At 41.7% G+C, this 15,001-nt stretch overlaps 1 protein-coding gene across 45 annotated transcripts in view; it reads left to right on the top strand.

The window, feature by feature from the left end:
- Positions 1-4,776: 4,776 nt before the first annotated feature.
- The window catches only part of LOC106585601 (AP2-associated protein kinase 1), a 48,734-nt gene continuing 38,509 nt past the window's right edge, over positions 4,777-15,001 (top strand). For all 45 annotated transcript variants that reach the window (XR_006761783.1, XR_001323987.2, XM_045706910.1 and 42 more), the window contains exon 1: positions 4,777-5,798. Coding sequence is in view for 43 of the 45 variants with exons in the window: in XM_045706910.1 (XP_045562866.1) it covers positions 5,636-5,798 (163 nt within the window). In the remaining 2 variants the exon portion in view is untranslated. The remainder of the gene's footprint in view (positions 5,799-15,001) is intronic.

Below are 15,001 nucleotides of genomic sequence, written 5' to 3' on the forward strand. Positions count from 1 at the left end.
ATGCAAAAAGAATCCCTGCTAGGGGGAAATACAGGTTTTAACTAATTAAACAACAAAGAACATGATCCTAACTCACAGCTAAAAATGTAAAGAATGCAATCCAATGTTATTTATTGCCTAGACTTTACTGCAAATGACACTACGTCTTCAGAAAAAACAGTACACTAATATTGCAGTTAGCCATGACAGCCTTTATAATAGAACGCTTGTGACCACACACATAAATATTGCAATTGTGAGAAAAACATCTTAAAGTAGAAATAGAATGAAAGAAACAGGCTTTCTATTTTTGCTCTATTATAGTGGCCACTATAGACATCAATTAAGTGCACAAGGCTACATGTGTACAAAAATAACATTCACTGAGTAAAAAAATGTATAATCCCCTTCACTCACACACACCTGTTACTGTCAAATTCAACACAACCAAAACTATCTTTGGGCTGCACTGCACTGCACATTATTACATTGTACACTTTCTGCCTGTGGACATCTGTTCTACAATGTGCCAGCAAAAGTGAGAAAAAGGGAAAGTGTGTGGTGTTCCTTTCACTTCTATAGTGGCATCCAGCTTAAACCAGGCCCAGCTCCAGATACACTTGATCCCTGAATCCACTTGATTAACAAGCAATGCCTCCTTTTCACCTAATTCTCTCATTCTGAAAATTAACCACATACTGTAGAGGGAAAACATTAGTTAACAGATTGTGGTTAGTTCGTTAGCTAGTTAACATTTCACGCAGATTGCCAGGGTCCAGTAAGTTGGCCAATGTTGCTCAACATTTCGCTGGCTAGCTAATGGAGAATTCGATCCAGCTAGCAAGATACTTAATGCTAATACTTGTTCCACCACACTTTCTCCCTCACCTCAAACTTTCCAAATGCCAGTAGTTTTTTAGTTACAGCTCATGAAGTATGCTTCTTCACCTTCTCACCCCCGTCTCCGTGGTCAGGCTTCTCACCCAACGTTACCTCTTCATTATCGTTCAGGGGACACGCTGCTGTTACTGACAAGCTGACTTTCCAGAGGGCGTGCTGATGCTGTAACTAGTAAATTGGTTGTCTCTTCTTTCTTCAGTCGCGTGCTGCGCAGCATTCTGTTATGTAAACGATTGGCTGAGCCTTGGATACAGCCAGTATTGCTCCAAACGAGCATCACTTGTTTGCTTACAGCCAGTAGTGATCCAACCCCCCCACCACTTTTCTCATCGGATCTACACGAATCACGTAGGTCATCTAGATGCACAATCGAGAGCATCCTGTCGGGCTGTATCACCGCCTGGTACCGCAGCTGCTCCGCCCATAACCGGAAGGCTCCCCAGAGGGTAGTGAGGTCTGCACAACGCATCACCGGGTGCAAACTACCTGCCCTCCAGGACACCTACACCACCCGATGTCACAGGAGGGCCAAAAAGATCATCAAGGACAACAACCACCCGAGCCACTGCCTGTTCACCCCGCAATCATCCAGAAGGCGAGGTCAGTACAGGTGCATCAAAGCGGGGACCGAGAGACTGAAAAACAGCTTCTATCTCAAGGCCATCAGTGTTAAAGAGACATCACTAACATTGAGCGGCTGCTGCCAACATACTGACTCAACTCCAACCACTTTATTAATGGTAAAATTGATGTAATCAATTTATCACTAGCCACTTTATATTATGTATATACTGTATGCTATACCGTCTACTGCATCTTGCCATCTGATGTAATTAAATCTATCACAAGCCACTTTAAACAATGCCACTTTATATAATGTTCTCATACCGTACATTGCTCATCTCATATGTATATACTGTACGCCATACCATCTGCTGCATCTTGCCATCTTGATGTAATGTATCACTAGCCACATTAAACAATGTCACTTCATATGTTTTCATACCCTGCATTGCTCATCTCATATGTATATACTGTACTCTATACCATCTACTGCATCTTGCCTATGCCGTTCGACCATCACTCATTTATATATTTTTATGTACATATTCATACTCATTCCTTTATACTTGTGTGTGTAAGGTAGTTGTTGTGAAATTGTTAGATTACTTGTTAGATATTACTGCATGGTCGGAACTAGAAGCACAAGCATTTTGCTACACTTGCATTAACACCTGCTAACCATGTGTATGTGACAAATAAATACATTTGATTTGATTTATTTTGGATTCAAAACCGCGAACTTCGCCGAAAGGTGACTAGTTTGCATCCCTGTAAGTTGTAGAAGATTCTTAATGGTCTGGTGAGCTCAAACATCCACACTTGATTTACGGCCTTGGCCTAGTAATTAGCAAAGATGCCTCCTATGATCAGATAAGATCTCTAGCTGTTTGGGGAGATGGGGCCATAAATCCTGACTGTCAGCTAGACTCATCAGTGATTAGCCCCTCTCAGCTGAGATGTATCTGTAGTAGGCCTACTGTGTTACCGTGTGTGTGTGTGTAATGGTATGCTATCTAGGCTATGTACAGACTTCATTTATATAGCTGCATTACCGGTGTTAATATGCATTATTTCCTTTCTTTCATAGAACCACAAGATAACTTCTGATGTAGATGTGTGTGTAACTGTGGTGGTGACTAAGATAATAAAACTCGATGTGGGCACATCTGCCTGGCTCTTTCCGGAACCCCTCTAGTGGGGTCAGACCACTAGTTTAAGTCACTAGCGGGTGAGGGCTCAGAAGAGCCAACCACTCAGACGGCTCCAGCTAGCCATTTTTACATGATCCTTCGAGATGGAATTGAACCTGCTGTAGTTGAGATGTTGGGGTGCCCCAAAGAGATACCAGCCCACACCACCACACGAAGCTGTCATGCACCTGTGGAAGATGAGCTGCAAGGCGCTACACACCTCTCTCATCTAAGAGACTACCAGCCCTGCTCCAGGTCCTGTCTGTGGTCATTGAGTAACCACACCCTCTCCAGTTGGGAGCTGCAGAGGGAATACAAGGACCTGCGTCATGAGCAGGAAGAGCTCAGGAAGACGTATTCTCTCAGCCCGGCTGACTCGGGGAGCCACGAAAGCGCTGCGTCCGCTTCTGCTCCCCAAAGCAGCCAAGCTCCTCAGCATATTGACACAACTCCAGAGTGCACAGTCCACCACACCAAGGTCTGCACCCACCTCAGCCAGCTGTTGTGGATTCTTTGCCCGCTCCTAGGATGAAGCCACAGCCTGCTGCTCCTGCAGATGTCAAGTACAGCCCAGACGTTGGTTCCCCTCCAGTCACAGCCTGGTGTGATCAGCAGACCCCCACCTTATTGGGTATGCATTGTCCTATCCCGCCAGGCTTAGAGCCCCCTGCCATGCTAGGCCCTAAATTAGCTACGCCGTCTGTAGGTCTGCAGTCTCCTGCCCTGCTTGGATTGCAGACCCATTTCTTATTGGGTAAGTGGCGTCCTAGCCTGCCGGGCTTACAGCCCCTTGCCCTGCCAGGCTGTAAGTTAGGTGCCCTGTCTGTAGGTCTGCAGTCTCTGGCCCTGCACAGATCGCAGCCCCCTGCCTTAGTTGGTAGACAGTTGCCTAGCACGCCAGGATTAGAGCATCCTGCCTTACTCGGCCCAAAGTTTGCTGCATTAGGCTTGCTGTCTCCAGACAGTCAGCCCATAGCTCCCTAGGTTCTCAGCCCTCTTCAGCCCTCAGTCCCTAGCACTAGGTCCTCGGTCTCCAGTTATACTGGGTCTGCTGTCTCCGGCACTATTCGGCCCTCAGTCCCTAGCTCCGGTGGGCCATCAGGCTCTTACCCGACTAGGCTCAGTTACCAGTTCCTCTAGTAGGCCCAGAGCTCTACCGATCTCCTAGCTCTCTGCCAGTGTGAGGTCCAGAATCCTTTTTCTTGTCAGGTCCAGAGCCAGTTTCCCTGTACGGTTCAGAGCCAGTTTCCCTGTCACATCTAGAGTCAGTTTCCCTGGCATGTGCAGAGTCGGTTTTCCTGGCAGGTCCAGAGTTGCTTTCCATGATAGGTCCAATGTTATCAGCACTATGCTCCCAGACCTCACCCATTCTAGCATTGCTGTCTCCAGCTTAAGTTGGCCTTATACAGTGCCTTCAGAAAGTATTCATACACCTTGACTTATTCCGCATTTTGTTATGTTACATCTACAAACAATACCCCATTTGTGAAAACTCTTCACAGTTGTGTTCTGTGAGTGTCACTGAGTAGGCTGATACCTATAGATTTTGGGTCCATGAAATGGGGTAAGGCCTTACATTGCAATATGAATGTCCAATATGCACAATATATTAAATTGTGATGTGATTTCCTATTAATGGACCCAAGATCCATAGGTAAGACTATACATTGCACTGTTAGTATGCCCCCAACGCAATTCTGAAGTATAATACACCCTTACAAAAAAGATTTCAGTTTTAAAACTGGAGTAAAAGTGCAGTAACTGCAGTCGACTGGTATTTTGGATGCAGTAATTGCAGAGTAACTGCAGCGTACTGCACTAGTGTACTGCAAAATTACTGCAGTAAAAAAACGGTGTTATTTTGGATGCAGTATTTGCAGTCATTGTGTAGTATAACTTCAGAATGCTGCAATCTTTTTCATAAGGACATCCACAGTACGATTTAAAAATATTTTTTGTTGGTCAAATTAACTAATTGTCTTTTGTTGAATTTATATAACATCATTCCAAAATAGTTTAGCATTATCTAGTCAAATTGGGTCATGATTCCAGAATGTTTAACTGTTTGCATCAGTTTCAAAGGGGGGGCCTTTATTTTGAAGGCGACCCGCCGATTCCACAACATACCTTGTAGGGACTACAATTCCCCGGTCTCATTTAGGTCAACGTCACTCATATTAGTGTATTTATTTTTATTTTCAAAATTTAGCACAGTACACGGTCCTTCGCGACGAAGAACCTTGTAAAGCTAGAAAGGTTTTCTTAGATTGTTCGAAGGTGCAAACATTATCTACGGTGTAACTTGCCTGATCTAAAGCCCTACGGAATCTAACTGACAGTAGCGCCGATCTGCACAGTTTGTCATCGACGTTGCGCCCAGGCAGATCAGTTGTTGTCCACGGGAGTAAAGCTGGCTATGAATTACTAGCTACTAGGACACCAACGTAGCTAACGTTAGGCAGCTAGTTAGCTAATGCTCGAAGATAAACCAGTGAGTATTCAGGTGTTTACACCAAGTGCTCTGGAGAAACGGGTGAAATAGCTAGCTAAATGCCTTTACGCTGAAAATGGGTGATGATGTTTGTAAATAACTAGAACAAGCTGGCCAGAGTAGCTAGCTAGCTTAGCAGTTTGCCAACACAACTGTCAAAGCCAGCTAGAAAGGATTTATTTGCTACCACTAGCTAACTGATTATCCATTGCTAATGTTATAGCAATAACCTTAGTTAATAGCTAACCCGTGTTAACGCATATGCTGATAGTGAGTTAGCTAGCTAGTTGGCTATTTAGCTAGCTAGCTATTATGACAGTCGACACCTTGGTAGCTAGCTAGCTAGCGCCTGGAAATCGAACGAGGGGGCTCATCAATAAGATAGCTAGCTTGTTAACTAACCTAAATTGGCTACGGTCATTCAATTATCCAAATCGAATAGCTAGCTAGGCGTTCTTGTGGATAGGTATTGATTGCAAACCAATCGGCACTTGGCTTTCACCACCGGAAAATGAAGAAGTTCTTCGATTCACGCCGGGAACTTGCGAGTTCCGGGCCTGGTTCTGGAGCAGGTGGAGGTGGCATTGGGTCGATCAGCAGCGGTGGCAGTTTTATTGGACGGGTTTTCACCATTGGACGGTATCAAGTGACCGTTGATGAAACTGTTGCTGAAGGTGAGTTAACGTTAGAGTAATTGATCTGCTATTCAAACATTGCCTGATATCACTAGTGCCAAGTTGGAAGCGAGTTTGGGTTCGAAGCAAGTTTACCCTGATGACGTGCAACCTGGTTTCAATACATTTATAAAAAAATTCTGTACGTAAATCGAGATACCTCATTTACGATATGTAGCGTTTCGTATGGTATGCATTAAATTACAGATGTCCATCCATTTCGCATGATATATTACGAATTTGCAAAACTTACAATATGTTGTGAATGTGCAAAACGTATATATCTTACGAATTCCACTGTGGGTTAAGTTTAGGTTAGGGGAAGGGTTAGCTAACATCCTAAGTAGTTGCAAATTTAGTTAAAAAAATAATAAGTAGTAGTAAAAAGTTGCTAAAATTGTCTAATGAGATTCGAACACGCAACATTTGGGTTGCTAGACGTTCGCGTTATACGCCCACCTATCCACCCCAATCAAACGGTCATAAGTAACCTTCTGTCTTATACACAATGTAACATATACGAATTTCAGTGTCCCAGATTTAAAATGTCTATGAGACCAAGCTGTGATTTGGCCTCCATGCCATGATCTCAATCTAACATAAACTAACATTAGCTGCTTTTGTTTGCAAATAGTGGAATAACAGATTGGCTTTGATTTTAATTCGGAATAACAGATTGGCTTTGATTTTAATTGTTGGTGTTATCAAGAATTCTGTCATCATGGTCAATAATAAGGACTTAGGCTAGCCTATGCCTGGGGGCCTTGGAAGCTCTGGTATGGTATGCAACTGCTGTAACAGCTGTGAGCGCCCTAAAACAGCTGTGGTGTCACTGGTAGTGTCAGGATTCATTTGGAATATGACCACCAGACGGATGGTGATAGGAATCTAAAAACTGGACAGTCTGCATCCTGAAGCAGATGGGGCATCTAGGACATGGGCAAGGTTGTATCAAGCATTTCTATCATTCAGGATTGTCCATCTGGTTGGTCTTTCACAGGAGGAACATGGCCCTGGAATTGGAATCTCACCTCATCATAACTGACATACATTATAGGCTAACATTTCTAGCCCCCATTCCTCAAGAATGGAGGAACAAGGTATTCATTTAAGTCTGCTCAGACATTATCTTCTGACTTGAGTCACAACTCTTGATGACAAATGGAGGGGATAAAAAAATGTGCGATTTTAGATCAGGGTATCAGTACAATTTGCTACATGAGGACTGTAGGAGGCAAACGGGTCATATTGTTCCCAATTAATTTCTGTTGTATATGTGTTCACCATTAATCTCCTGTCAATGGAGGATGGAGAATACACTTAAAAGGCATAGATGCTCCAAGGCCTACTGGGAGTGACTGGAATGGCAGCACACAGTGGGGAGGCCTGTCACTTAAGGCAATAAATTAGCACATGCTCCACACAATACATTATCTTTTAGATTGGGAGAGTTGTGTTGGTTTGGCCTCGCGGCTTGTCTTTGGTCACTGACTTTTGTGGGTGTGTGCATTTGCTTCACAGGGTTGGTTGGAACATTGACACACCTTACCTCTTGAGCTATGTTCTCCTTCACGTGATGTTGATGATTATCTGGCTTTGTCATTGTCATTTCTTAATATGTTTGGTAGACCAGAATCTGAAGTCATCATGAGGGGCCACAGTTGCTTGCGGGTATGCGTACATTTTAGTGGCCCCCCTCTTTACAGCGGAGATACTTTTTTGTACGTTTCAGTTCATCTCAAGCAATTCTACACATTTTGCCTTGGGCTGTAGAGAATGTTTGCAGTTTTTAATGTGTTACCCACCATCTGGATTTGGTCCTATGTAACATTTGGAATTGTGTTTTTTTACATTGGATAAAAGTAGACTAAGCTGGAAAATGGTATATCAATGGGAAAGTAATTCTGCTTTGAGAGTTGATAAACTTGTAACCCCACTTTTGAGAAAATGGCCCTTGAATATTTTGTTACACCTACTGGAGAGCATGTTGTCTACACCCATTCAGCATCATTCACACCCTCTTAAGCCTTAGCCCCACATCTCTTTAAGGATTCACATGTGAGGCCATGTACTAAACTGAGTGAGTAGTGTAGTAAACAACCAAAGACATCAAGACTAAAAATGGTAAAAGTAGTAGCCTACAATAAGTGTGAACTCCAGGTAAAAATATACTATCTAGTCCTTGGCCTGTATCCTAATCTGACTTTGGTGCTGGTCATGTTGTTGTTCACATTACCGTCTCTGTTAAACACGCACTATATCAAATTAAATCTAAGTTTGTCACATGCACAGTATACAGAAGGTGTAAAGGGTACAGTGAAATGGTTACTTGTGTAGTAGCAATATCAAAAACGGTGTCCAGATAAAGTATTTTATAATTATTAGATGACGCTTACCCAGGCGCACTTTTATAAATTGATGGATCATGTGAAAGAAATGCTATTACCACCCCCATATTATCGGAATATTCAACAGCGTTTAACCTGTCTAGGCTAGGCGGGACGAATTCGTCCCACCTACGTAACAGCCACTTGCAGCCTGTGGCGCGATTTTCAAATTCTTAAAAATCCTATTACTTCAATTTCTCAAACATATGACTATTTTACAGCCATTTAAAGATAAGACTCTCGTTAATCTAACCACACTGTCCGATTTCAAAAAGGCTTTACAACGAAAGCAAAACATTAGATTATGTCAGCAGAGTACCAAGCCAGAAATAATCAGACACCCATTTTTCAAGCCAGCATATAATGTCACCAAAACCCAGAAGACAGCTAAATGCAGCACTCACCTTTGATGATCTTCATCAGATGACAACCCTAGGACATTATGTTATACAATACATGCATGTTTTGTTCAATCAAGTTCATATTTATATCAAAAACCAGCTTTTTACATTAGCATGTGACGTTCAGAACTAGCATACCCCCCGCAAACTTCCGGGGAATTCGCTAACATTTTACTAAATTACTCACGATAAACGTTCACAAAAAGCATAACAATTATTTTAAGAATTATAGATACAGACCTCCTCTATGCACTCGATATGTCCGATTTTAAAATAGCTTTTTGGTGAAAGCACATTTTGCAATATTCTAAGTACATAGCCCAGGCATCACGGGCTCGCTATTTAGACACCCGGCAAGTTTAGCACTCACCATAATCATATTTACTATTATAAAAATGTCATTACCTTTTGTTGTCTTCGTCAGAATGCACACCCAGGACAGCTACTTCAATAACAAATGTTGGTTTGGTCCAAAATAATCCATCGTTATATCCGAATAGCGGCGTTTTGTTCGTATGCGTTCCAGACACTATCCGAAATAGTAAAGAAGTGTCACGCGCTTGGCGCAATTCCTGACAATAAAATTCAAAGTATTCCATTGCCGTACGTCGAAGCATGTCAACCGCTGTTTAAAATCAATTTTTACGTCATTTTTCTCGTGAGAAAGCGATAATATTCCGACAGGGAATCTCCTTTTCGGCAAACAGAGGAAAAAAATCCCAAAGGCGGGGGCGGTCGGGGTCACGCGCATAAGCTAGTGTCTCTTGATGGGCCACTTGAGAAAGGCGATAATGTGTTTCAGCCTGGGGCTGGAATGACGACATTCTGTTTTTTCCCGGGCTCTGAGAGCCTATGGAAGACGTGGGAAGTGTCACGTTAGAGCAGAGATCCTTAGTAAATGATAGAGATGGCAAAGAAGTTCCAGAAATGGTCAGACAGGCCACTTCCTGTAAAGGAATCTCTCAGGTTTTGACCTGCCATTTGAGTTCTGTTGTACTCACAGACACCATTCAAACAGTTTTAGAAAATTTAGGATGTTTTCTATCCATATGTAATAAGTATATGCATATTCTAGTTACTGAGTAGGAGTGGTAACCAGATTAAATCGGGTATGTTTTTTATCCAGCCGTGTCAATGCTGCCCCCTAGCCCCAACAGGTTAAGAAATATATTCCCTTTGTCGTGTCTGTGACTATCATTAAATGTCAAGACTGTTATTTTATCAAATCAATTCTCTGTAATTATTATTACAATTATCATGTAAACTTTAACTAGTAAGTCGGGGCACCACAGAAAAAAAATGTTTAGTCTCGATTTCCCGAATCGACTCTTAAGATATTTTCAATTAGTCTTCCATTAATGATTATTTATTGTTAGCTCATTAGTCTCATTCCAAACGTTGTAAAATTCTTGGTTATCTGCACAAACCCTAGTTTCCATAAGGATTCAGCAATATAATAAATAATTAAGCCAATTTGTAACTAACTAAATAATCACAGAAATACATGACAGTAGATATTGGTTACTAACAATGATAGGAAAGTCCCTAGTGGGCTAATCCGATATGACTGCTTGGAAGACAAAAGGAAAGGGTTGGGGACTGGGAAAGAGTGGGTAAGACCAAATGGATTCACTACACACAGTCTAGAATTATATTAATTGAAATGCTAATCCTTTGCACGTGAATGGCCGCTCATTCGAGGATAATTGTAATTTATATATTTACGCCGTATGCCGTTGTCTTCTCTGGTGGAATATTCAATCGTCCTGTAGGGTTCATCAGAGTCTCTGGTTAACTTTCCCAGAAGTCACAATGTCTTTTGCGGTTGTAGGTGGTTAGAATGGATATTTCAGAGTACCATTCGGAAATCTTCTCATAGGATAGATGCTTCAGCGGTTGTCGGTATTCTCTTTCTAGACTTGTATAATTACTAGTCTGCAGCTAGAAATTACATATCTAAGATTTGCTCTTACTCTGTAGGGATTGATGGTCTCAGTTTAACCATTTCCAGCCTTGTAGCCAATGCTCCACGTGGTATGGTCTTGTCCTTTCGTAGAGTTGTAGTGCAAACTATTTTAACATGTTGCGTCAGCTGCATGTTTTCTAGTCTGGTGTGAATTTCTTCAGGAGTGGGTTTTATCCTCTGTCGAAGACGCGGCGGTTATATGACGCCTAATGGGATGTCTGGGCTCACGGGGGTGTGGCCACTGACTAGAAATAATATTAAAAGGTATCAGAAATGGTGTTGTCACGGTACCAAAAATGTTACAAAAGATACCAGGCTAAATATTACGATACCTAGTAGTGTCGCGATACCACGGTGTAAAAATAAGTGGCCTAGCATCCTGTTTGCCCCGTCCCCCAGAGGCTTGTCCACGTTTTCTAAACATTCTCCAAAAACCTGTCACTGAAATTCACACTTACTCAATACAACACATTGAGTTGAACTTCACATTGTTCAGTGTATAATAGAATATGGCACTGTATGGCTGATTTGCTCACATTTGCAAAGGCCTACCTGTGATTTGGCTGGAGGAATGGGAGGAACGAATATACATGCGTAAGGATCTGCATGTCATTGTGTCAGTGGAAAACACTGCATGAACCCTTTACTCTTCAGTTAATACACACACACACACACACACTCCGTCTCACACACACACACACACACACACACACACACACACCACTCTCTCTCCCACAAACACTCCTATACACACTGCTCCCAATTTTAAAACGTTAGACACCAAACAGAATTTAAGGAGCACCAGAAAGAAATAGATTTATTTACTTTAGGCTTACATTAGACCAATAGAAATCCTACCTTTTGAAGCACATCTCATGACTAGCAGACCCTTTACCTTTTCTTCCTGTGCCAATAAAATTGGCCTGAACCTACTGTCAAGTTACCAGGTTGTTAGCTAGCTCGGTAACATGACTGAATGTTTGTTATCAAAACAATAATCAGCGACCCGGTATTAGTTTAAAAATGTTCCTTGACATAGTTTGAAATATCAAATGCGCGCGAATACCGATACAAAGAAAGAAAAAGGCATCTCCGGTAACATAGGTAAAATATGGTTTAAATTGTACTTAAGTACAGTGGTGGAAAAAGTACTAAATTGTCATAAGTAAATTCATTATATTAAGCAAACGGCATGATTTTCTTGTTTTTTTATTACGGGCAGATGGGGACATGATGAGCTATATTGATAGATGTGTGAATCGGACCATATTGCAGTCCTGCCTGAGCATTCGAAATGTAACGACTACTTTTGGGTGTCAGGGAAACCGTGTGAGAGTAAAGTACATTTTCTTTAGGAATGCAGTGGAGTAAAGGTAAAAGTTGTAAACAACATAAATAGTAGGGATGCACCTATATGACATTTTTGGCCGATACCAATATTTGATATTTTTCTTGACAAAAAACCTAATACCGATAACCAAAATGTAAATTTTTTGCGGCCTTAAGCGTTCTAGTACAGTTAAATAGTTGAAACACACATTGATCAAAAAGTTAGTTGTTATTTACAGTTGAAGTCGGAAGTTTACATACACTTAGGTTGGAGTCATTAACTCTTTTTCAACCACTCCACAAATTTCTTGTTAACAAACTATAGTTTTGGCAAGTCGGTTAGGACATCTACTTTGTGCATGACACAAGGAATTATTCCAACAATTGTTTACAGACGGATTATTTCACTTATTATTCACTGTATCACAATTCCAGTGGGTCAGAAGTTTACATACACAAAGTTGACTGTGCCTTTAAACTGCTTGTAAATTTCCAGAAAATTGTCATGGCTTTAGAAGCTTCTGATAGGCTAATTGACATCATTTGAGTCAATTGGAGGTGTACCTGTGGATGTATTTCAAGGCCTACCTTCACTCAGTGCCTCTTTTCTTGACATCAAGGGAAAATCAAAAGAAATCAGCCAAGACCTCAAACAAAATTGTAGACCTCCACAAGTCTGGTTCATCCTTGGGAGCAATTTCCAAACGTCTGAAGGTACCACGTTCATCTGTAAAAACAATAGTACGCAAGTGTAAACACCATGGGACCACGCAGCTGTCATAACGCTCAGGAAGGAGACGCATTCTGTCTCCTAGAGATGAACGTACTTTTGTGCGAAAAGTGCAAATCAATCCCAGAACAACAGCAAAGGACCTTGTGAAGATGATGGAGGAAACGGGTACAAAAGTATCTATATCCACAGTAAAACGAGTCGTATATCGACATAACCTGAAAAGCCATTCAGCAAGGAAGAAGCCACTGCTCCAAAACCGCCATAAAATAGCCAGACTACGGTTTACAACTGCACATGGGGACGAAGATCATACTTTTTGGAGAAATGTCCTCTGGTCTGATGAAACAAATATAGAACTGTTTGGCCATAATGACCATCATTATGTTTGGAGGAAAAAGGGGGATGCTTGCAAGCCGAAGAACACCATCCCAACCGTGAAGCACGGTGGTGGCAGCATCATGTTGTGGGGGTGCTTTGCTGCAGGAGGGACTGGTGCACTTCACAAAATAGATGGCATCATGAGGCAGAGAAATTGTGGATGTATTGAAGCAACATCTCAAGACATCAGTCAGGAATTTCTAGTCAGTGGCCACACCCCCATGAGCCTGGGAGCTGGGAATTTTTACTAGGATTAAAAGTCAGGAATTGTGAAAATTAGTTTAAATGTATTTGGCTAAGGTGTATGTAAACTTCCGACTTCAACTGTAAGATGGTGGCTTTCTGTTAAAGGTGCATTGCATGCTTACCACACCGCTCGTGTCGCGTGCGTTGCAAAATACATTTATACCAACGAGCATCTGCCTTGCCAAGCGCTAAAATAGAAGTCAGTTCTATTTGTGACGCTGAACGCGATGCAAGTCCTGCCTCTCCCATCTCCACATTGGTTTATAGAAGCAGATACCCACGTGCCATCTCCTCATTGGTTATATACCCACGTGGGTGATTGAAAGATGAACTGAGTTCGGTCGGTCGTCGTGGTAATACTATGAAATTTAGATTCCAATTGCCATGTAAAGTCCAAAGAAAAAATCCTTGAAGGAGGAGAGGTGACTAGAAACAATTCGGTTGACCGTTTTATGTGTGAATTACTTGTCGGAGTAGAGGACCTTGTGCATTTCAGGTAAAATAACAACTCAATGTTTATATCCCAGGACAAATTAGCTAGCGACAGCAAGCTAGCTAAGTAGGACAAATTAGCTAGCAAGTGCAAGCTAGCTGGCTAAATTGCCATACATGTTTAATGCTTTTCGACCTGTCCCCAAATTAATGTCATTGGTTCAGAGTTTGTTTTGATATTTTAACCTGCGTGTCGTGATCACGTTTGGTGTGGGGGGACAAAATGCATTTATGCACGATGGCACACGAGTGCGCCGGTTTGGGTTCCGTAGAACGTCTGCGCCTCAGCTGAATAAGGTAGCACATCGTTGGTTCTTAATGGGCACGTGAGAGCTATTTATTTTTATATATATTTTGACTTTATTTTTTTTAAACCTTTATAAAAACTGTTGACCCTACAAAAATCTCCAGCATATTTTTAAGTACAATGGTTCTTTTATGGATGCTGTAGTTTTGTTTTATTCCAACGTCTAGAATTTGAGCTAGGTGGGTGGAAAAATATTCTGAAAACTCAATTGCTAACGACCCTGTTAAAAATACAGTATGTGGTTCTCGGTAAGGGCCAGACAGCTCATGAGGAGAGGCGGGATTGTGTCGTACCTATAAATTGATTCACAAATTTTCATCGACATTGGTGTCTTAGTAGTGATTTTACTGATATCAATTTTGTTTATGAATTATTAAGTGATTAAAACTCGTACCAATTATTAACAGAATTACCAAAAAATCTGTAACGGATTTACTGCAACTGAATTGGCTACAATGGGAAATCATAGTCACAAACAGTTGGGCCACCTGCTACTGTCCTCCCTTCCACTGGCATATTGTTATGTTCAGCCCCTGACTTCTGTGTCTGGTGGTCAAACCAAGAGTGCTAAAACAGTGCATCTGGACAAGCCCTCCCTCTCTCTCTCTCCAGTTAATGTCACCTCTCTCAGCTCTTACTGACACGTACCCATGAGCCCACTCTTTCCATTCACTAACCAGCATCCTCACCCACTGAGCACAGACCCACTCCGGACATCCATGGATGTTGAAAAGTAGTACAAATTATTTGGACAGTCCACCCCGTCCTTGATTTTAACTTCCACAGACAGACCCCGCTGGACCAAATCAAAACCTATCATATGTATTTTCACAAGTTTGGATAGCACAGTACATTGAGTAGAGCACAGTAGATTACACTTCAATAAAATACAGTTCAGTAGTGATTAGAGCACAGTAGAATATGTCCTATACAGTAAAGAAAAGTACAGTATATTTTACTGTAC

The sequence above is a fragment of the Salmo salar genome, chromosome ssa24 (assembly GCF_905237065.1).
Source record: "Salmo salar chromosome ssa24, Ssal_v3.1, whole genome shotgun sequence".
Lineage (NCBI taxonomy): Eukaryota > Metazoa > Chordata > Actinopteri > Salmoniformes > Salmonidae > Salmo > Salmo salar.